The 25,724-nt window shown below is 41.2% G+C and overlaps 1 protein-coding gene across 1 annotated transcript in view; it reads right to left on the bottom strand.

Annotated features, from left to right (window-relative positions):
• Positions 1 to 15,677, bottom strand: part of LOC117526255 (choline transporter-like protein 1) — a 60,836-nt gene extending 45,159 nt beyond the window's left edge. Inside the window, exons 1-6 of the mRNA XM_034188303.1 lie at positions 15,479 to 15,677; positions 15,161 to 15,247; positions 5,936 to 6,078; positions 1,873 to 2,009; positions 1,691 to 1,784; positions 58 to 227 (exon numbers count right to left, since the gene is read on the bottom strand). Coding sequence (XP_034044194.1) covers positions 58 to 227; positions 1,691 to 1,784; positions 1,873 to 2,009; positions 5,936 to 6,078; positions 15,161 to 15,247; positions 15,479 to 15,502 — 655 coding nt within the window. The 5' untranslated portion in view covers positions 15,503 to 15,677. The remainder of the gene's footprint in view (positions 1 to 57; positions 228 to 1,690; positions 1,785 to 1,872; positions 2,010 to 5,935; positions 6,079 to 15,160; positions 15,248 to 15,478) is intronic.
• Positions 15,678 to 25,724: the final 10,047 nt, after the last annotated feature.

A 25,724-nucleotide genomic window follows, 5' to 3' on the forward strand; every position in this document is an offset into this window, starting at 1 on the left:
GAAGAAATCCATTCATTATCCCTGACACACTGTTAACCACATGCACACGTGTTATACCCAGTGCAAGCAGACAGAGGCCCATGATGATCTCCTTGCTGGCCATCACTCCAGTGATGACTCGGTGCAGAACACTGTTATCACTGACGAATGTGACGAAAGCCTGTGCAAATTCAGCGTAGCAGCCAACATCTACAGGAATACAGCGGTGGAACACTGGGATGGGCTTGCTAAAACAGAAGAAGAAAAGGAGAAGGTTAAATTCTGATTATTGTTCACAATTTCTTGTGACCCATCACCTGACTTCGATCCACCCTATTTCATTTTTATCCAAGGCCAATACTTTGTGTCTGTCGGTCTGTCTGTGCTCAGCGTAAGTCCAGTCCTATTACTGTGAGTCTTCAAATTGACAAGGAACATTCTTGAGGCACAGACCTCGGACAAGATCACATTCTGTTTCCTATATTTACTATTACTTATAAGGTTGAAAGTATTTTAGCGTTGTGTTATATTTAAACAAAAAATTCTGCTATGCACTTTAGACTGTACACCACAGGTAAGGTATTCAGTGTGTTTGAGGGGTTGTAAAAATCACTGTGTCTGAGTTTTGTAAGCGCAAATCCTCTGAAATGGTTTGGTGAATTTCAATGAAATGTCACACTACTGTAGCATACCATTTAAAGATAAGATAAGAAAAGCCTTTATTCATCCCTCAATGGGGAAATTTCAGTGTCACATCGCAGCATATAACAGTAGGAATAGACAGAAGGGCATGCAATAAAACAAACAAGTATCTCTTAAAAAACAAGAACTAAAAAAGCACTGAGTGCCGGGTAAAGCTAAGAACCATTGTTCAGTTCAATGCTGCACTGCCGGGATGATATACACCGTCGGGATGTAAAAGTGATCAGATAAAGTGACTTCAGTGTGAAATGTACGATAAGTTACTCTGATATTTACAATATGGACAGGTTAAAATATAGTAGGTAAAGTGACTTGAGTTTGCCCCATAAGTTAAATTATTGCACCTAATAAATACAGCAGGTAATGACATGATTATTCTCCTGGTTGGTATGGTTGACTGCAAAGTAGGCTGTAGGGCACAAAGGGATAGGTGTTTCGTCACTTAAATAGTCATTAACCAAACCAGTTAAAAATCACACAGACCAATCAGACTGACCAGCCTGTCAACCTGTAAAATGGCACATCAGTGTTTTTTTTTTGGCTAGTTGAAGAATTTTCAAGAAACATACCAACTCAACCCATGCAAATGGACAGCAGCAACCAGCACTTCCTGGCGTGAAACAGGTTACATTTACTATTTTTCCATTACTATTTACATTAATCTGCTTCAATTATTGTTTTCTATTCAATTCTGTTCCATGTAAAAGTGGAGGGTTAGTGTGCCCTGAAATTGACAGACAGCAGCACTGTTTAGCCAAAATACAACTCCATAAGACTGACTCAATGAGACAGCCATCCATTTTCTAATCCCACTCATTCCAATTCAGGGTCATGGGGAGCTGGAGCCTATCCCAATGGTCAACAAGCAAGAGGTGGTGTACACCCTGGACACACCCCCAGTCTATCACAGGGCCAACACATCAACACATTCACCCACACCTAAGGTCAACTTAGAGGCACCAATTCACCGAACATAAGTAACTCAATTCTTTGAGACACACTTGAATACCTTGGTGGAACGGGGAGTTTGGGGCATTTACTGAATCTTTCCGCATGGTTTGGATATCTTGTAGGAGAAATATCATAGGAGCAGAGCTCGGACCCTGTCAGAAAAAGAAAATTTGAGATGACATGTTCTGATTCATTTCACATGTTTGTAAAAGATATAGTAAAACACTCAGTACTTCTCACCATTATTCAAAGCAAACTGCTTTAAATCACTGTATGTCTTCAGTTCAGTGACAGGACATTTGGAAACACACAAGGCAATGGACTGTATCTTCCTGTTAATCAAGTCGATTTTGCAGGGGTCAAGAAAGAAGACATACCTGAAAAAAATAAAAATTTGGAATTTCTGATTAACTCACTCTAAAAAGCATCTTTCTTATGGGTTTTTCTTCTCATGAGAGAATTATGTTTTAGGGGTCAAGATATCAGAGGGACAGGGACGATCCACTTACAACCACACTGCATATGGCAAATGAATACTTGATGTAGTGAGCCCATTGTCCTTGTAAATTGCGACAGTGGCAAACATAAAGATAACATTAAATATTCTAGTTTTACTACTGAAGGTTGTACTACTGAAGGAGTTTTGCACTTCAGCCTTCTCTATAAAAACAGGCTTAATCATAGATGCTGTAAACATCAGACGTATTTAATGAGTTAACAGACTGCTTCAAAATTCTCTGGTGAAGAAAGTCAAAAGTTTATCAGTGCAGTTCAGTTGGCTTTTTGTGCTGAGCACAAAGTACTTTATTGATCATTGCTATAATTTATGATGGTCTTTCATGTTTAGGCAGAAATAAGCTTCCTGGAAAATGCTGTAAAACTTTGAATGGAAAACAGAAATAAATCAACTTTCAATTACAACATAAACACATACGTACAGACAGAAAAACACATGAACACCTGATGATTGCTGCAAATATGGAATTAGTTTTCTGTGTGTGGCTCCATCGGCAGACCACATCATAATTTTTCAGCAGTTTGGTTTAAGTATCATCAAAACAATAGCTGTCTGAAATCACAGATTTTTTTTTAATCCAAGCTCAGGAACATATGTAGTATTGCACACGGGGCTGTGTACGGACACGCACCACTTTCAGCTCCTGAAACTGAAGGGGCCGATCTAAATCAACAGGGAGTTGTGACTTGGCTCCCATTGAAATTTTTAAAAATCTCAAGACTTTTCCTTGGAATCTAAGGCGATATGGAAAGCTAAACACAGCCTCTCTAGTAATTGTTTAAGACAATTTTTATTTTAAACACTGGAAATGTTGTTAGAACAATGACTTCAGTCCAGTGAGCTCAGCATCTGCAGTTGTTGTCAGACATTTACATATACTCATCTCGGGCGTAAATGTCATGGTAATTTTGTGATTTATCTGATGTCTTTGTTCTTTTGTCAGGGTGGAATGATTGTACAGCATACATCATGAATGACTTTTGAAAAAGAACTGGGTCCACAAGTTTGAATTTATTTGGGATCTTCTCTAATTCACACAAAGCCAAAATTATACAGAGGCTCAAATATGTACAAAAATCCACTTAAATATTTTAATAAGTGGTGCTGAAGGTTCTACAATGTCTTTTAACATGACAAGGCCAAGGCCTACTAACTCATCGTTAGTGATCACAATGGCCTACAACTGGTAGTTTCTCTTCACCAGCATAAAATGTTGTATTTGACAGCACTCACTGGACTGACCAGTACTCAGAACAATGGGAAAGTCCAAGGAACTCAGTGAAGATCAAAGGAGAACTGCAGATTTACACAAGTTGGGAAGGTCTCTTGGAGGCATTTCTAAACAACTGCAGATTCAAGATCATTAGTTCAAACAACTCCACTACATAAGTACAAGAGAACAACCTAGGAACCACCCAAGCTCAGACCTGCCAGGAATGGAAACTAGGAAAGTAAAAATGGCACATCAGCATCACTGTCTACAGTCAAGCAAGGTTTACTTCACCATAGATGGAGAGGGTGCCGACCAAGAAAGAAGCCTGTGCTCCAAATTAGACATTTTAAGGATAGACTGAAATTTGCAGCTGCCCACACGGACAAGCCAAATGCCTTCTGGAGAAACGTTCTATGATCAGACAACACAAAGATTGAGCAATTTGGCCACAATAACAAGAGGTATGTTTGAAGGAGTAAAGGTGAGGCTTTCAAACCTAAGAACAATGTACCGACTGTCAAGCATGGTGGTGATAACATCATATTCGGGCGCTGTCTTGTTATACAGTGGGGAAAATAAGTATTTGACCCCTGACAGTTTTGCAAGTTTTCCCACCCACAAAGAATGGAGAGGTCTGTAATTTTTATCGTAGGTACACTTCAATTGTGAGACAGAAAAAAAAAAATCCAGAAAATCACACTGTATGATTTTTAAATAATTAATTTGCATTTTATTGCATAAAATAAGTATTTGATCCCCTACCAACCAGCAAGAATTCTGGCTCTCACAGACCTTTTAATTTTTCTTTAAGAAGCCCTCTTATTCTGCACTCTTTACCTGTATTAATTGCACCTGTTTGAACTTTTTACCTGTATAAAAGACACCTGTTCACACACACAATCAATCACATTCCAACCTGTCCACCATAGCCAAGACCAAAGAGCTGTCTAAGGACACCAGGGACAAAACTGTAGACCTGCACAAGGCTGGGATGGACTACAGGACTACAGGCAAGCAGCTTGGTAGAAGACAACAACTGTTATGATTATTTATTAGAACGTGGAAGAAACACAAGATGAGTGTCAATCTCCCTCGGTCTGGGATTCCATGCAAGATCTCACTTTGTGGGGTAAGGATGATTCTGAGAAAGCTCAGAACTACACAGGAGAACCTGCTCAATGATCTTGATCTTTGTTCTAGTAGTCTATGATAACTTTTTCACCTTTTTTCAGCATCATTATATGCAAATATTGCCGTTTTGTGCTTGTCCCACACCCAGACTTTTGATCTTCAATGATAAAAAATGAATGGTAAAGAAACGTTTTTTCTAATGTTTTAAAATATCTCTGAATAAAATATCAGTAAAATAATCAAAACATAACTGGGTCATTCAATGTCATACAACTGTTGTGATTTTTTTAAACAAAATGTAGTTGTCCCACACTACTGCCGTAATTTCCACCACAACACTGTAATGTCTCTTTAAACAGTTTGTATGAAAGATTGTTTGGGTAGTTTCTATGGAGATAAACAGTGACATCAGAGCACATGTATATAGCGCTAAATCACAACAAACAGTTGCCCCAAGGCGCTTTATATTGTAAGGCAAAGGTGTGGTGGAAATTACATTTACAAGGCCAATAGTCCCCGTAGTTAAAGAATCACCCTAATACTATTTACTGCTTGACTACACTACCTACAATTTGTACCATATCAGCCTGGAAACAAACAAAAAAATAAATAAGTCAAGGTTTGCTTCATTATATTATTTGTTATCTCAGACTGAGGCGCCTGGGAAGAAAATGACATATGGTGACATTTGCAACCTCTTTAAACAGATCCCTCTTTGTAGCAGAACCGCTGTTTATTCAAAGCCTCCTTGGGCAATCAGCCCATCAATAAAGCAAGGCCCATTGTTTCAGTCAAACTGGGCCTGCAGAATGCAGAGTGATGCAACACTTTGCTCTAATCAAAGAATAAAACTAAAAATTCAACACAGATATCATGAATTTGAGGCAAATTAAAGAATTTCCTCAATGATGGGGATTTAAAGGAAAGATAGGATCTCTAACAATTCCATTCACTCAAAAATATGCAAAGCACAACCATTAAAATGAAAGCAGAGTCACTGTGTAGCTCATATTTTCACTGATGAAATCTCAACTTCTTTATGCCAAGTAGCTCCTACACATCAAACCTACACCGAGCAGCATGACTCGGCCTGCTTCTGTTGGTATTTAGCCTACAACATTTCAGAGAATTATCCAAACTTTTTTAAAACCCCAAGATAATAATCAGGCAAAGTGTTCAAGCCAACAAACTGGAGTTGATAAAGTGAAATATTACAAAAGCAACAGCAAGATATTTGCAGTAAATAACATGATGCAGGTATTACAAATAGACATTAACTGTAGCTCAGCTCTGAATACTTTCTATTGGTTTGCGTCTGAGCAATGTGGCAAAGACAAACCTTGTTTCAAACAACCTGTTTCGATGTGCCAAAGCTATTACAAATAAGAAGGTGTTTCTTTCAAAACATAGATGTCATCCATAATCTGTAATATCCAACTAACTTTTTGTCGTTCATTTCACGGCCACTGAGGTCTACTCCCTCGATTTTGGAGTTCTTTTGACCACAGGTGTTTCCATAGCTGTCGTATCCTGAGATGAGCCTGGAGGCAGCTCCTGTGGCAATGGCAAAGCCACAAATGCACACCTGCACACAACACAGATTGGAATAATGTTACTTTTCTGCACAATGATGCAAAAAAAAAGAAGAATCATGAAAGAAAACACATCTGTCCACAGTTTGTTATACCCCTGTGACACCTTGACAATTTAGCCAGCGTATGCTAACCATATAAAAAAAAACACTGTAAGTTAAGAGCACGTTGAAATACACCAATACAGAGAGCATGTTGAAAAATTGTGGGCATGCTGAAAATTGTCAATGTATGCCAGAGTATGACTTATACATCCCGCACATGTGGGACTTAAGTTATGCAACTGTTGACATGCATTTGTTGTAATTTACTCATAAGTTGAAATATGTCCATTAATGCTGTCATTGATTGGCTGAAAGCTGCAGTCCTCAAGCAAACAAACCGTTTCAAATGTTAAAACCATTCACACACGGAGTAAATATAAAGTCTGAATTTTAACCGGTGGTTTCAGTCAGATTTATCATCACATTCTGATGAAAGCTTCTCCAAATAAAGTGTCCTGATTTTGAAAAACAACACGCATGACACATGAAAATAAAGAAATGTAGCATTTTAAAGCAAGTCCCTCAGTGGTTTTTCTGCTCCAGGTGCGTTTCTCGGCATGAGGATGCTGATGTTGTGGTCTGATCTGTCCCCCCGTGGTATGATCAGTCCCCCGTGATGGGGGACCGTTCGGACCACGACAGGCACTTCAAATTTTAAAGAGTCACAGTGCTTCATTCATTCATGGCAGCGTTTATCACAGCCATCAGTCGACTCATCAGCAGTCTGCATGTAATGAAAATACCCTGATCCACCAAGACAAAAATAAAATAAAACAATGTTAAATTAGTTCGTTTTGCCTCTGTGTGGAGCGGAGACACCGCGTGACACCCACGCTGGATGATGTGCTTGTCAGTATTTAACTGTTCCACCTGCCAAACAAAAGGGTTCTGTCGACGGTAGAAACGCAAACCAAGCCAGACTCAACAGTTCCGACACGTACAATACCGCACAGTACCGACCAAAATACTCGGTGGAAAGGTGGCTGTCAGCATACACTGGTTAAGTCGTCAAGGTGTGACAGCTGCATAAATTTATTAGATGTATGCCCACATATGCAGGCTAAATTGACAGGGCCTTCAGAGCCGCAACATGTAACACTCCAGTTTTAGAAAACCAGTCAGTATCTGGTGTGACCACCATTTGCCTCACGCAGTGCAACACATCTCCTTCGCATAGAGTTGATCAGCAGCCAGATGCCATCGAATGTGAGCATTTGCCCACTCAAGTCAGTTACGACGATGAACTGCACTCAGATCAAGACCCCAATGAGGATGACGAGCATGCAGATGAGCTTCCCTGAGATGGTTTCTGACAGTTTGTGCAGAAAGTCTTTGGTTCTACAAACCGATTGTTGCAGCAGCTGTCCAGGTGGCTGGTCTCAGACTATCTTGGAGGTGAACATGCTGAATGTGGAGGTCCTGGGCTGCAGTTGTGAGATTGGTTGGATGTGTTGCCAAATTCTCTGAAACGCCTTTGTAGATGTCTTATGGTAGAGAAATGAACATTCAAATCACGAGCAACAGCTCTGGTGGACATTCCTGCAGTCAGCATACCAACTGTACACTCCCTCCAAACTTGTGACATCTTTGGCATTGTGCTGTGTGATAAAACTGAACATTTCAGAGTGGCCTTTTATTGTGGCCAATCTAAGGCACACCTGTGCACTAATCATGGTGTCTAATCAGCATCTTGATATGCCACAGCTGTGAGGTGGGATGGATTATCTCAGCAAAGAAGTGCTCACCAACAAGATTTAAACAGATTTGTGAACAATATTTGAGAGAAATAGGTCACTTGTGTATTAGGAAATGTTTTAGATCTGAGTTCAGCTCATCAAAAATGGGAGCAAAAACAAGTGTTGCGTTTATATAATTTTTTCAGTGTATTTCGTCAGATATTTCAGAAAATGACAATTTTATATATTATATATTCATTACATGTAAACTAGAATGTTTAAAGATTTTTTTTCATATTAATTCTGAGATTTTCATTTTGTCTGTTTATTGAGCTGTAACCTGTATCTCACAATATCAGAATATTTCATTTCAAGTTTGAGTAACTCACTATTTATGCAGTATAAATACCACAAATCTCTCAGCAGGGTTCAGTACACATAACCACAATCGTGAAGAAGACTTTACAGTTATCCAGAAGACATGGACATCCTCCATAAGGACAGTAAGCCGCAAAAGGTCATTGCTGAAAGGGTTGGCTGCTCAGAGTGTTGTATCAAAGCATATTCATGGAAAGTTGACTGGAAGGGAAAAAGTGTGGTCAGAAAAAATGCGCAAGCAACAGGGATGACCGCAGTCTTGAGAAGACTGTCAAGCAAAACCAATTCAAGAACTTGGTGGAGGAGTGGACTGAGGCTGGAGTCAGCGCATGAAGAGCCACCATGCACAGACGTGTCCAAGAAATTGCCTACAGGTGTCGTATTCCTTGTGTCAAGCCACCCCTGAACCACAGTTGATGTCCGAAAACTCTGACCTGGGCTAAAAAAAAAAAAAAAGAACTGGACCGTTTCTCAGTAGTACATTGTCATCTTTTGAGATAAACAAAAAAATTTCATTTCATTTGGAAATCAAGGTCCCAGAGTCTGGATGAAGAGCAGTGAGGCACAGAATCTAAGACGCTTGAAGTCATCCAGTGTGAAGTTTCCAGAATCAGTGATGAATTGGGGTGCCATGTCATCTGCTTGTGTTAGTCCACCGTGTTTTATTAAATCCAAACTCAACGCAGCCACCAACCAGGAGATTTTAGAGCAGTTCATGCTTCCATCTGCTGACAAGGTTTATGGAGCTTGACACTTGCTTGCTGCCCACAGTGCCAAAATTACTTGTACCTGGTTTGCTGATCATGGTATTACGGTACTTGATTGGCCCATAGACAGCACCTCAAATTCTCCATAGGGTAATGTCAAGAAGAAGATGACAGAAACCAGATCCAACAGTACAAATGATCTGAAGGCTGCAATCAAAGCAAACTGGGCTTCCATAACACCTCAGCAGTGCCATCATCTCCATGTCATGCTGCACTGATGCAATAATTTGTTCAAAAGGAGCCTCAACAAAATCTTGAAAACATAAATAAACACACTTTTCAGAAGCTCCACATTTCTACATTACAAATGCATTTTTGGATTGATCACATGAAATATTCAAATATGTTCTGATACATTTTTCCTATTATGGATCTATGGGCTCCAGTTATCAAAATTAGGATAAAAATGTTTTAACATTTTGTGTATAATGAGTCTATATTAAATTTTCGCTTTCTGAAATAACTTACAAAAAAATATTGAACCTTATCACAAAATTAAATTTTTTTGGAGATGCACGAGAGTAACATACAAAACAGCAGCAAATCCTCAGATTTTCTCTTTTATTAATACAGTTGAGCTTTTCATTTCACTTCTATTGTTTTGGTGTACAAACATTGTGTCACTATCCAAGCATTTATGGACCTGACTTTGTCTCGGAAAAAAACTGCAATGACAACAACAATTGCAATCAATGATATTACTATCTTTGTAAGTGTATTTCATGCCAAACATAATATGCTTCTCTGTCCACCTTCATATGGACTCTACTAACTAGCTTTGGGTACTACACTCAGTGTTAACTTCACACCCCCCCAAGTCTAAAAGGACATGTTGCACAGCATTCATAACGACTCAGATTTTGACTACTAGAGGTCATGTGATGATATAAGTGTATTAATTTGTGCAGTTCTGTGAACATATGCCATGTGTCTGTCTCCTCTGTACAGAGCACTGAACCAGGTGACGCATGCAGTGCTTGTGCACATCTACACGATGGTAGGAAGTCCTGAAGCTCCTGAAAGTAACATATGCCCGATGTTTTCCAAGTGTCTGCTCACTGGTCCACTGATCTCAATGAGTGCTGAGGCATCACTGTCATATGAATGGTCAGTAGTTTCATGATTTGATGTTGCAACATTCATTTCACTCAGTCTGTCACACACGAGAAAGTTTCTTGACAATTCTTGTTGTTGATCTTGTTAGATCAACAACAAGTTAGTTAGATCTTGTTCTGACTTATGGTATGGAAATAGAAGACTTAACAGTATTCCCTGAAAACTCCCTTTTGTCTGATCATTTTTTAATAACATTTACATTTACCCTGATGGACTACCCTGCAGTGGGGAATAAGTTTCATTACACTAGAAGTCTTTCAGAAAGCGCTGTAACTAGGTTTAAGGATATGATTCCTTCTTTATGTTCTCTAATGTCATATACCAACACAGAGCAGAGTAGCTACCTAAACTCTGTAAGGGAGTTAGAGTATCTTGTCAATAGTTTTACATCCTCATTGAAGACAACTTTGGATGCTGTAGCTCCTCTGAAAAAGAGAGCTTTAAATCAGAAGTGTCTGACTCCGTGGTATAACTCACAAACTCGTAGCTTAAAGCAGATAACCCGTAAGTTGCAGAGGAAATGGCGTCTCACTAATTTAGAAGATCTTCACTTAGCCTGGAAAAAGAGTTTGTTGCTCTATAAGAAAGCCCTTCGTGAAGCTAGGACATCTTTCTACTCATCACTAATTGAAGAAAATAAGAACAACCCCAGGTTTCTTTTCAGCACTGTAGCCAGGCTGACAAAGAGTCAGAGCTCTATTGAGCTGAGTATTCCATTAACTTTAACTAGTAATGACTTCATGACTTTCTTTGCTAACAAAATTTTGACTATTAGAGAAAAAATTACTCATAACCATCCCAAAGATGTATCGTTATCTTTGGCTGCTTTCAGTGATGCCGGTATTTGGTTAGACTCTTTCTCTCCGATTGTTCTGTCTGAGTTATTTTCATTAGTTACTTCATCCAAACCATCAACATGCTTATTAGACCCCATTCCTGCCAGGCTGCTCAAGGAAGTCCTACCATTATTTAATGCTTCAATCTTAAATATGATCAATCTATCTTTGTTAGTTGGTTATGTACCACAGGCCTTTAAGGTGGCAGTAATTAAACCATTACTTAAAAAGCCATCACTTGACCCAGCTATCTTAGCTAATTATAGGCCAATCTCCAACCTTCCTTTTCTCTCAAAGATTCTTGAGAGGGTAGTTGTAAAACAGCTAACTGATCACCTGCAGAGGAATGGTCTATTTGAAGAGTTTCAGTCAGGTTTTAGAATTCATCATAGTACAGAAACAGCATTAGTGAAGGTTACAAATGATCTTCTTATGGCTTCGGACAGTGGACTTATCTCTGTGCTTGTTCTGTTGGACCTCAGTGCTGCTTTTGATACTGTTGACCATAAAATTTTATTACAGAGATTAGAGCATGTCATAGGTATTAAAGGCATTGCGCTGCGGTGGTTTGAATCATATTTGTCTAATAGATTACAGTTTGTTCATGTAAATGGGGAATCTTCTTCACAGACTAAAGTTAATTATGGAGTTCCACAAGGTTCTGTGCTAGGACCAATTTTATTCACTTTATACATGCTTCCCTTGGGCAGTATTATTAGACGGTATTGCTTAAATTTTCATTGTTACGCAGATGATACCCAGCTTTATCTATCCATGAAGCCAGAGGATACGCACCAATTAGCTAAACTGCAGGATTGTCTTACAGACATAAAGACATGGATGACCTCTAATTTCCTGCTTTTAAACTCAGATAAAACTGAAGTTATTGTACTTGGCCCCACAAATCTTAGAAGCATGGTGTCTAACCAGATCGTTACTCTGGATGGCATTTCCCTGATCTCTAGTAATACTGTGAGAAATCTTGGAGTTATTTTTGATCAGGATATGTCATTCAAAGCGCATATTAAACAAATATGTAGGACTGCCTTTTTGCATTTACGCAATATCTCTAAAATCAGAAAGGTCTTGTCTCAGAGTGATGCTGAAAAACTAATTCATGCATTTGTTTCCTCTAGGCTGGACTATTGTAATTCATTATTATCAGGTTGTCCTAAAAGTTCCCTAAAAAGCCTTCAGTTGGTTCAGAATGCTGCAGCTAGAGTACTGACGGGGACTAGCAGGAGAGAGCATATCTCACCCGTGTTGGCCTCCCTTCATTGGCTTCCTGTTAATGCTAGAATAGAATTTAAAATTCTTCTTCTTACTTATAAGGTTTTGAATAATCAGGTCCCATCTTATCTTAGGGACCTCGTAGTACCATATTACCCCATTAGAGCGCTTCGCTCTCAGACTGCGGGCTTACTTGTAGTTCCTAGGGTTTGTAAGAGTAGAATGGGAGGCAGAGCCTTCAGCTTTCAGGCTCCTCTCCTGTGGAACCAGCTCCCAATTCAGATCAGGGAGACAGATACCCTCTCTACTTTTAAGATTAGGCTTAAAACTTTCCTTTTCGCTAAGGCTTATAGTTAGGGCTGGATCGGGTGACCCTGGACCATCCCTTGGTTATGTTGCTTTAGACGTAGACTGTGTTTCATAATTATTGTATGGCCTTGCCTTGCAATGTGGGGCGCCTTGGGGCAACTGTTTGTTGTGATTTGGCGCTATACAAGAAAAAAGTTGATTGATTGATTGATTGAATGAAACCATGTCTCCCTAACCGGACAGAGTTGTGACATCATCACACATGCACGTAGGCGCTGCTCTATCACAACTTGAAAATCATCCATTAACGGTGCTAATTCTTCTAACACACACACACACAATGCTATAAGCATCTGGAGGTATGAAGAGCTGTTAGGATTAACGAGCTGGATGAATTTCTGATGCGATCTTTTAGTGGACTGAGGAAAGCAGACAGTAGTCTGTACACAAAGTCACTGCACGGCATCACAGACTACATCATCAGAATTGTTTTTAAACTATCTGATTGTTTTTGCAAGTTGACTGAGAACAATTTTGGACTCCTATTTAAAGTTCATGCTGGGCTGTTGACATCAAAGGACCGGTTATGCACAACAAAATGTAAATGTCAAGATTTTCCTCAGAGCCCGGTTTTAACTCTATTTTACCAGTGTCGTGTTAGCTTTGCCACTAGATGGCACCTTCGGTTTTCTTTCACACCTGGATCAGATGAGTGACTGATTATTGATAGACTATTTAAACCCTGACTTTCTGTTCATGTATTGCCAGATACTTTTGTGCCGTGTTTGTCTGTTGCCTTGCTTGCCTCGTTTTGCCTCTCCAGCTTCCAGAGCCACCTTCAATGATCTAGGCAGGCTCCAAGAGGATCAAACCTAAATGCCGCCCTGAAACCTTGACTACGTCTTCCAGCTGTGCACTTAAGACGAGGAAGCGTCCCGCAGCAAAAGCTCATAACATGGCCTCCCCTCTAATTCCATATTAGAGCAAACTGTCTTTTCCTGATGTTCCAGACAATTCTGGTACAGCTCCCAAGTGAACCTAAATCCTGGCTCTGACTACCTGCAAAGTAATGTCATTTTGGAACTCTTCGGCTCTTGGCGCAGAGCGCGTCTCGACCACATGCCAGTTAAGTTCCTCCTCATCTAAGTGAGATCCCATTCTCACTCATTCCTATTTGTGACTGTGCTATGATAAAGAACTGTTCCAAGAACTCTTCCTAAGAACAGCATGAATTCTGATATCAATCGAGAATCGAGCTGTATCAAGTCCTGCTTAATTGGAGCTGCGTTACAACACACAGCACTTGACCTCTGGCCTTTGGATACAACTTATAAACGATGAACAATTCCTGAACAGTGAACTTTATTTCTTCAGAAGAGAACTTTATTTCCTGACCTCTGAAACAGCAGCTTTCTGATTGGCTACAGGTCACATTCAACAGGCTGCCTGCTCATTTGTGCTCAGGGCACACCACACACGCTGGGATATTGGGCAAAGACAATCCAACATGATGAATATCCACAGTTTGAGGTCTGAGTGGTCCTGACATCCTTCAACAGACTAGAGCACTCTTAACGCACCACACCCAGCAGGAATATCCGATAAGATTACACTGGTCAACAAATTTTTTTTTTTTCTTGCATGGACTTTTAGAACTGATTTAGGGTAATTTTGGGATGCTTAATCTGAATCAGAGCTCAGATTTCCTCTATCATATCACTTTTTTTTTTGCAATCTGCATATTCCTTATTGATGGATTATGCAAAAGTTGCTCATTCACTCATGAGTTTAACGCCACTAATCTTGCACAAAAGCAGCTTCAAAAACACAGTTTTAAACGAGGTTTGAAACGTGAACAACAGCCATAATATAGTTTATGGCGCTGAAGAGGTGTGAGAGACTGCAGCTTTTGCTTCAATGCTTGATATGAGAAAAATGTTGCCATATCTCAAAAATGTGATGTGATTGGCAAAAACTAACACCATATTTAGATTCAGCACCCCCAAATTACCCAGAATCTGTTGAAAAACCACAAGCAAGAAAACCTGTGTTGACCAGTGTTATCTTTAGAGCCATCACGATAGTCTGGCGTCCTTACGTTTGTTGGAAGGGGAAGATCGGTCCGAAATCGGCATCATCATCATCTGGCCATGTGAACCAGGCATAACTGTCAATCAATCAATCAATCATTTTTTTTTATATAGCGCCAAATCACAACAAACAGTTGCCCCAAGGCGCTTTATATTGTAAGGCAAGGCCATACAATAATTATGTAAAACCCCAACGGTCAAAACGACCCCCTGTGAGCAAGCACTTGGCTACAGTGGGAAGGAAAAACTCCCTTTTAACAGGAAGAAATTGTGACCACATGTGCACAGAAACACTTACAATCATGAATACTTCGTTGTTGTCTTGTAGTTAATTAACATGTGACGTCCTTAGTGTTTATCTGCACTGATAGAACCTCAAGGGCAGTCAAGGTTAAACTGGTTTGCACTCCAGATTTTTGATGGCTATGTTCCAGATAAAGTGGCTGAAACAAGTTGTTAAATCCAAACATATTTATCTTTGGATTTTGGGATTGTATGGTCAACACGAAACTGGAAGGTAAATTTTTCCATTAATACTGATATTTATGCACTAAACGAACAGAATAATGATATCTGATGCTTGACATGTTATTAATAAAATGTGTGGTAATTACTGTGTAATAACTGACCATTCCGATAGAAAACAGTGTGAAGACGATGAGCCACGGAATGTCTGTGCAGCAGCGCTCCTCCAGCGGCTTCCAGTCACGTTTACTCTGACAAAACACAAACGCATGTTTACACGTTTTCACTCTGACAAAACAAGAAACTGTAAAATCACTTCTCGATGTGCAAAGCAACAAACTAGCAGAAAAACTTGTGACTACACGCGCTACTCCTGAAAAACGGACTTTTTCTGTAAAAACCTGCGAACCAAAGCGGCTGAACCTGAACTTTATTGGTGTTTTCACACGGACTGTGATAAACTTTGATATTTTTGGACTCACTTCAGAACTGTTCCGACATCCCATCGTGACAAAGACTTTCGTAACACCAGCGGCAGTCTTCGGTTAAACTTTTCTCAACTTGCAGTCATTTTTTTAATAAAATTACTGGAAAAAGAACTCGAACGCTCTATCAAAGCACGCGCTTTCTCCTTTTGCTGCTTTTCAACTGTGCAACAAAAACGCCCATTTGTGCACGAAGCAGGTAAACACGGAAGAAGTCACATTTTGTATGATGCCTTCACGGGCTGTCAGAAATCGCGCATTTCCTACTTTTTCCCCCTGCCAGCCCCACACTCTTGGATCCTCTTCGGAGGATAATTGTGCTTTTCGTGACATGATTACAGATTTGCCGATTGCTTACAGATATTTTGCAAAAATTTGGCTCGCTGTGTCAAAACTCTACACACAAGCAAGATAAGACACAACACGTTGTAAAACCCCTCACAGCTCTGTCAACATGAAACAATCAAAACCTAAAAATCTCCTAAAAATGTCATTCTAGCAACAAAATGATTGATACACACATGCACCATTTTGAAACACTTTCAAATCAACATCAACACACTGATGTGTTTTACACAAAACACTGAAGTCAATATATTTTTTCATTTACTTTTTCTCAAACAAGACCTGAAAGTTACAGTAGTTAGGAACAAAAGTATTATTTCCCTGGTTTTATTTATTTATTTATTTGTTTTACAAAGAAATAGGAATTTCTTCCAAATACCTAAAGAACGAGTTCAAATTCAATGCACAATGAAAGCAAGTGTTTACAGTATCGTAGTTTACATACATGGTAACATCAGAATGATATTGTACTTGACAGTAGTACCCACTGTGTGATGGCTGAGGTTTGAGTTGACAGTTTGTCCACACTCTAAAAAATGAACCGCTGTCTCAGTGAGGAAAAGTGATGTAACAATTTGCATAAAGTTATTTTATTGTATCTTCACTACGTAAAGTTATTTCAGCTTACATAACTAGAGAAGCATTGTGGCTTTATGAAATAACAAAACTGAAATAACAAAAGAAATAATATACTCGTATGCAAATTGTTACATCAGTTTTTCTCATTGAGACAGCGCCTTTTTCACCTGAAATATTTCTCCTTCTTGCTCTTCTTTGTCTTTGCCCTCGTCCATGTATCTGTCTTTGTCTTCCTTGTCCTCTTTCTCTGGGTCTTATAGCCTCCATGACTGCAGATTTGACAAAATGTCTTACCTGAGCTCTATTTGTAGTGCCAAAGGTCAGACTGATTGGTGGTGAGTTTTCTGTGCGAGGGTTTTCAGATGTGTGCATAAGTATTTTCAATTGCCAGATGTGTTTTGCGTTTTTATTATTTTCTCTTTGAGTTCAGTGTCTAATGTAGGAAACTGTGTGTGATGCAACAACTGTGTTGAGAAATTGCAAGCAAAAGTGCAAAGCAGAAAATGTGTTTAAGGTTTTGTCTCATTGTGTTTTAGCTGTTGTTACAAGAAGTTTTGGACTTGAAGCTTTAGTCTAAGCATTCACTTTTTGGGTGTAAGCAGTTGGCAAAAACTGTAATTACTGTGGCATTTCACCCCGAACACAAACCGTGCCACATAGATGCATACAGGTGCTGGTCATATAATTAGAATATCATGAAAAAGTTGATTTATTTCTATACACACACACACACACACACACACACACACACACACACACACACACACACACACACACACACACACACACACACACACACACACACACACACACACACACACATATATATATATATATTGAATGGAAACTTGAATATGCTGAGTGAACCTTGAATATATTAAATGAACCTAGAACATATTGAATGGAAGTTTGAATATATTGAATAGAAGTTTGAATATATTGAATAGAAACTTGAAAATATTGAAACTTGAATGTATTAAATGAACCTCGAATATTGAATTGACACATATGACCCAACACTATGACCTGCTGTAAGAAACATCAGATGCATGCTGACACATATACACAACACTATGACCAGGTGTAAGAACCATCACGTGTACGCTGACACATACACACAACACTATGACCAGGTGTAAGAACCATCACGTGCACGCTGACACATACACACAACACTATGACCAGGTGTAAGAACCATCACGTGTACGCTGACACATACACACAACACTATGACCAGGTGTAAGAACCATCACGTGCACGCTGACACATACACACAACACTATGACCAGGTGTAAGAACCATCACGTGTACGCTGACACATACACACAACACTATGACCAGGTGTAAGAACCATCACGTGCACGCTGACACATACACACAACACTATGACCAGGTGTAAGAACCATCACGTGTACGCTGACACATACACACAACACTATGACCAGGTGTAAGAACCATCACGTGCACGCTGACACATACACACAACACTATGACCAGGTGTAAGAACCATCACGTGTACGCTGACACATACACACAACACTATGACCAGGTGTAAGAACCATCACGTGCACGCTGACACATACACACAACACTATGACCAGGTGTAAGAACCATCACGTGTACGCTGACACATACACACAACACTATGACCAGGTGTAAGAACCATCACGTGCGCGCTGACACATATACACAACACTATGACCAGGTGTAAGAACCATCACGTGTGCGCTGACACATACACACAACACTATGACCAGGTGTAAGAACCATCACGTGCGCGCTGACACATACACACAACACTATGACCAGGTGTAAGAACCATCACGTGTACGCTGACACATATACACAACACTATGACCAGGTGTAAGAACCATCACGTGTACGCTGACACATATACACAACAGTATGACCAGGTGTAAGAACCATCACATGTACGCTGACACATACACACAACACTATGACCAGGTGTAAGAACCATCACGTGCACGCTGACACATACACACAACACTATGACCAGGTGTAAGAACCATCACGTGCACGCTGACACATACACACAACACTATGACCAGGTGTAAGAACCATCACGTGCACGCTGACACATATACACAACACTATGACCAGGTGTAAGAACCATCACGTGTACGCTGACACATACACACAACACTATGACCAGGTGTAAGAACCATCACGTGTACGCTGACACATACACACAACACTATGACCAGGTGTAAGAACCATCACGTGTACGCTGACACATACACACAACACTATGACCAGGTGTAAGAGCCATCACGTGCACGCTGACACATACACACAACACTATGACCAGGTGTAAGAACCATCACGTGCACGCTGACACATACACACAACACTATGACCAGGTGTAAGAACCATCACGTGTACGCTGACACATACACACAACACTATGACCAGGTGTAAGAACCATCACGTGCACGCTGACACATACACACAACACTATGACCAGGTGTAAGAACCATCACGTGTACGCTGACAAATACACACAACAATATGACCTGCTGTAAGAACCAACACGTGCACGCTGACACATACACACAACAATATGACCTGCTGTAAGAAACATCAGATGCATGCTGACACATATACACAACACTATGACCAGGTGTAAGAACCATCACGTGTACGCTGACACATACACACAACACTATGACCAGGTGTAAGAACCATCACGTGCACGCTGACACATACACACAACACTATGACCAGGTGTAAGAACCATCACGTGTACGCTGACACATACACACAACACTATGACCAGGTGTAAGAACCATCACGTGCACGCTGACACATATACACAACACTATGACCAGGTGTAAGAACCATCACGTGTACGCTGACACATACACACAACACTATGACCAGGTGTAAGAACCATCACGTGTACGCTGACACATACACACAACACTATGACCAGGTGTAAGAACCATCACGTGCACGCTGACACATACACACAACACTATGACCAGGTGTAAGAACCATCACGTGTACGCTGACACATACACACAACACTATGACCAGGTGTAAGAACCATCACGTGCACGCTGACACATACACACAACACTATGACCAGGTGTAAGAACCATCACGTGTACGCTGACAAATACACACAACAATATGACCTGCTGTAAGAACCAACACGTGCACGCTGACACATACACACAACAATATGACCTGCTGTAAGACACATCACGTGCACGCTGACACATACACACAACACTATGACCTGCTGTAAGAACCAACACGTGCACGCTGACACATACACACAACAATATGACCTGCTGTAAGACACATCACGTGCACGCTGACACATACACACAACACTATGACCTGCTGTAAGAACCATCACGTGCACGCTGACACATACACACAACACTATGACCTGCTGTAAGAACCATCACGTGCACGCTGACACATACACACAACACTATGACCTGCTGTAAGAACCATCACGTGCACGCTGACACATACACACAACAATATGACCTGCTGTAAGAACCATCACGTGCATGCTGAAACATATACACAACACTATGACCTGCTGTAAGAACCATCATGTGCACGCTGACACATATACACAACACTATGACCAGGTGTAAGAACCATCACGTGTACGCTGACAAATACACACAACAATATGACCTGCTGTAAGAAACATCAATTGCATGCTGACACATATACACAACACTATGACCAGGTGTAAGAACCATCACGTGTACGCTGACACATACACACAACACTATGACCAGGTGTAAGAACCATCACGTGCACGCTGACACATACACACAACACTATGACCAGGTGTAAGAACCATCACGTGTACGCTGACACATACACACAACACTATGACCAGGTGTAAGAACCATCACGTGCACGCTGACACATATACACAACACTATGACCAGGTGTAAGAACCATCACGTGCACGCTGACACATACACACAACACTATGACCAGGTGTAAGAACCATCACGTGTACGCTGACACATATACACAACACTATGACCAGGTGTAAGAACCATCACGTGTACGCTGACACATACACACAACACTATGACCAGGTGTAAGAACCATCACGTGTACGCTGACACATATACACAACACTATGACCAGGTGTAAGAACCATCACGTGTACGCTGACACATACACACAACACTATGACCAGGTGTAAGAACCATCACGTGCACGCTGACACATACACACAACACTATGACCAGGTGTAAGAACCATCACGTGTACGCTGACACATACACACAACACTATGACCAGGTGTAAGAACCGTCACGTGCACGCTGACACATACACACAACACTATGACCAGGTGTAAGAACCGTCACGTGTACGCTGACACATACACACAACACTATGACCAGGTGTAAGAACCGTCACGTGTACGCTGACACATACACACAACACTATGACCAGGTGTAAGAACCGTCACGTGTACGCTGACACATACACACAACACTATGACCAGGTGTAAGAACCATCACGTGCACGCTGACACATACACACAACACTATGACCAGGTGTAAGAACCATCACGTGTACGCTGACAAATACACACAACAATATGACCTGCTGTAAGAACCAACACGTGCACGCTGACACATACACACAACAATATGACCTGCTGTAAGAACCATCACGTGCACGCTGAAACATATACACAACACTATGACCTGCTGTAAGAACCATCACGTGCACGCTGACACATACACACAACACTATGACCTGCTGTAAGAACCATCACGTGCACGCTGACACATACACACAACAATATGACCTGCTGTAAGAACCATCACGTGCACGCTGAAACATATACACAACACTATGACCTGCTGTAAGAACCATCACGTGCACGCTGACACATACACACAACACTATGACCTGCTGTAAGAACCATCACGTGTACGCTGACACATATACACAACACTATGACCTGCTGTAAGAACCATCACGTGCACGCTGACACATATACACAACACTATGACCTGCTGTAAGAACCATCACGTGCACGCTGACACATATACACAACACTATGACCTGCTGTAAGAACCATCACGTGCACGCTGACACATACACACAACACTATGACCTGCTGTAAGAACCATCACGTGCACGCTGACACATACACACAACAATATGACCAGGTGTAAGAACCGTCACGTGCACGCTGACACATACACACAACACTATGACCAGGTGTAAGAACCGTCACGTGTACGCTGACACATACACACAACACTATGACCAGGTGTAAGAACCGTCACGTGTACGCTGACACATACACACAACACTATGACCAGGTGTAAGAACCGTCACGTGTACGCTGACACATACACACAACACTATGACCAGGTGTAAGAACCATCACGTGCACGCTGACACATACACACAACACTATGACCAGGTGTAAGAACCATCACGTGTACGCTGACAAATACGCACAACAATATGACCTGCTGTAAGAACCAACACGTGCACGCTGACACATACACACAACAATATGACCTGCTGTAAGAACCATCACGTGCACGCTGAAACATATACACAACACTATGACCTGCTGTAAGAACCATCACGTGCACGCTGACACATACACACAACACTATGACCTGCTGTAAGAACCATCACGTGCACGCTGACACATACACACAACAATATGACCTGCTGTAAGAACCATCACGTGCACGCTGAAACATATACACAACACTATGACCTGCTGTAAGAACCATCACGTGCACGCTGACACATACACACAACACTATGACCTGCTGTAAGAACCATCACGTGTACGCTGACACATATACACAACACTATGACCTGCTGTAAGAACCATCACGTGCACGCTGACACATATACACAACACTATGACCTGCTGTAAGAACCATCACGTGCACGCTGACACATATACACAACACTATGACCTGCTGTAAGAACCATCACGTGCACGCTGACACATACACACAACACTATGACCTGCTGTAAGAACCATCACGTGCACGCTGACACATACACACAACAATATGACCTGCTGTAAGAACCATCACGTGCACGCTGACACATATACACAACACTATGACCTGCTGTAAGAACCATCACGTGCACGCTGACACATATACACAACACTATGACCTGCTGTAAGAACCATCACGTGCACGCTGACACATATACACAACACTATGACCTGCTGTAAGAACCATCACGTGCACGCTGACACATACACACAACACTATGACCTGCTGTAAGAACCATCACGTGCACGCTGACACATACACACAACAATATGACCTGCTGTAAGAACCATCACGTGCACGCTGACACATACACACAACACTATGACCTGCTGTAAGAACCATCACGTGCACGCTGACACATACACACAACACTATGACCTGCTGTAAGAACCATCACGTGCACGCTGACACATACACACAACAATATGACCTGCTGTAAGAACCATCACGTGCACACTGACACATACACACAACACTATGACCTGCTGTAAGAACCATCACGTGCACACTGACACATACACACAACAATATGACCTGCTGTATGAACCATCACGTGCACACTGACACATACACACAACAATATGACCTGCTGTATGAACCATCACGTGTACGCTGACACATATACACAACAATATGACCTGCTGTAAGAACCATCGCATGCACACTGACACATACACACAACACTATGACCTGCTGTAAGAAATTTCACGTGTACGCTGACACATACACACAACACTATGACCAGGTGTAAGAACCGTCACGTGTACGCTGACACATACACACAACACTATGACCAGGTGTAAGAACCATCACGTGCACGCTGACACATACACACAACACTATGACCAGGTGTAAGAACCATCACGTGTACGCTGACAAATACACACAACAATATGACCTGCTGTAAGAACCAACACGTGCACGCTGACACATACACACAACAATATGACCTGCTGTAAGACACATCACGTGCACGCTGACACATACACACAACACTATGACCTGCTGTAAGAACCATCACGTGCACGCTGACACATACACACAACACTATGACCTGCTGTAAGAACCATCACGTGCACGCTGACACATACACACAACACTATGACCTGCTGTAAGAACCATCACGTGCACGCTGACACATACACACAACAATATGACCTGCTGTAAGAACCATCACGTGCACGCTGAAACATATACACAACACTATGACCTGCTGTAAGAACCATCACGTGCACGCTGACACATACACACAACACTATGACCTGCTGTAAGAACCATCACGTGTACGCTGACACATATACACAACACTATGACCTGCTGTAAGAACCATCACGTGCACGCTGACACATATACACAACACTATGACCTGCTGTAAGAACCATCACGTGCACGCTGAAACATATACACAACACTATGACCTGCTGTAAGAACCATCACGTGCACGCTGACACATACACACAACACTATGACCTGCTGTAAGAACCATCACGTGCACGCTGACACATACACACAACAATATGACCTGCTGTAAGAACCATCACGTGCACGCTGACACATATACACAACACTATGACCTGCTGTAAGAACCATCACGTGCACGCTGACACATATACACAACACTATGACCTGCTGTAAGAACCATCACGTGCACGCTGACACATACACACAACACTATGACCTGCTGTAAGAACCATCACGTGCACGCTGACACATACACACAACAATATGACCTGCTGTAAGAACCATCACGTGCACGCTGAAACATATACACAACACTATGACCTGCTGTAAGAACCATCACGTGCACGCTGACACATACACACAACACTATGACCTGCTGTAAGAACCATCACGTGTACGCTGACACATATACACAACACTATGACCTGCTGTAAGAACCATCACGTGCACGCTGACACATATACACAACACTATGACCTGCTGTAAGAACCATCACGTGCACGCTGACACATATACACAACACTATGACCTGCTGTAAGAACCATCACGTGCACGCTGACACATACACACAACACTATGACCTGCTGTAAGAACCATCACGTGCACGCTGACACATACACACAACAATATGACCTGCTGTAAGAACCATCACGTGCACGCTGACACATACACACAACACTATGACCTGCTGTAAGAACCATCACGTGCACGCTGACACATATACACAACACTATGACCTGCTGTAAGAACCATCACGTGCACGCTGACACATACACACAACACTATGACCTGCTGTAAGAACCATCACGTGCACGCTGACACATACACACAACAATATGACCTGCTGTAAGAACCATCACGTGCACGCTGACACATACACACAACACTATGACCTGCTGTAAGAACCATCACGTGCACGCTGACACATACACACAACAATATGACCTGCTGTAAGAACCATCACGTGCACACTGACACATACACACAACACTATGACCTGCTGTAAGAACCATCACGTGCACACTGACACATACACACAACAATATGACCTGCTGTATGAACCATCACGTGTACGCTGACACATATACACAACACTATGACCTGCTGTAAGAAATTTCACAACAATAATATAGATTAGTCAATTTTTTGGCTTTGATAATTTGAAGGTTGACAATTCCTGGAAATGTGAAAGTCACTGTGGACAAGTTAGGTTAATCAATAATGAAATTACTTGACTGTGGTCCTAAATTATATTGTTTAAAAAGGAATGAAAATTAAAAGATGTTTTACGAGGGGACTGGAATGCAACACAACTGGATGGACCTCAGTTCCCCCATCTGCTGGTCGCAAGAAGGAACTGTGGCTGAAGCTGGCAAAGGATATATTTATTATGTACAAGGTCTCGCCACATCTTCAGTGTTTGCTCTTGTTCAAATTTAAATTCCTCAAAAAATATAGATGTTACTTGGTTTATTATTCTTTAAGATTGGCCAAAAACTCATGTATTAACTTTTCCCCATGAATCCATTTTCAGAGTGACAGATTATCTTTTTATTGAGATAAAAAAAATATGACATTTGTGATAAATTAAAAGTTTATATTCTTCAATTCCATCAGTAGGCCATTTAACACTCTGCATAGGCAGCTTTAGGCCTCTTATATCAACTTCTGAATGACATTCAATTTAATCCTGTTCAGCCAGAAATCTGCCTTGGTATTTTTAAAAACGTTGAACATTGAGTGAGGCCGAAGGCCATTTTACTGAGAATGAAGAAATAAATAATTCCAACGGTGCCATCAGC

This window comes from Thalassophryne amazonica, chromosome 15 (assembly GCF_902500255.1).
Source record: "Thalassophryne amazonica chromosome 15, fThaAma1.1, whole genome shotgun sequence".
Lineage (NCBI taxonomy): Eukaryota > Metazoa > Chordata > Actinopteri > Batrachoidiformes > Batrachoididae > Thalassophryne > Thalassophryne amazonica.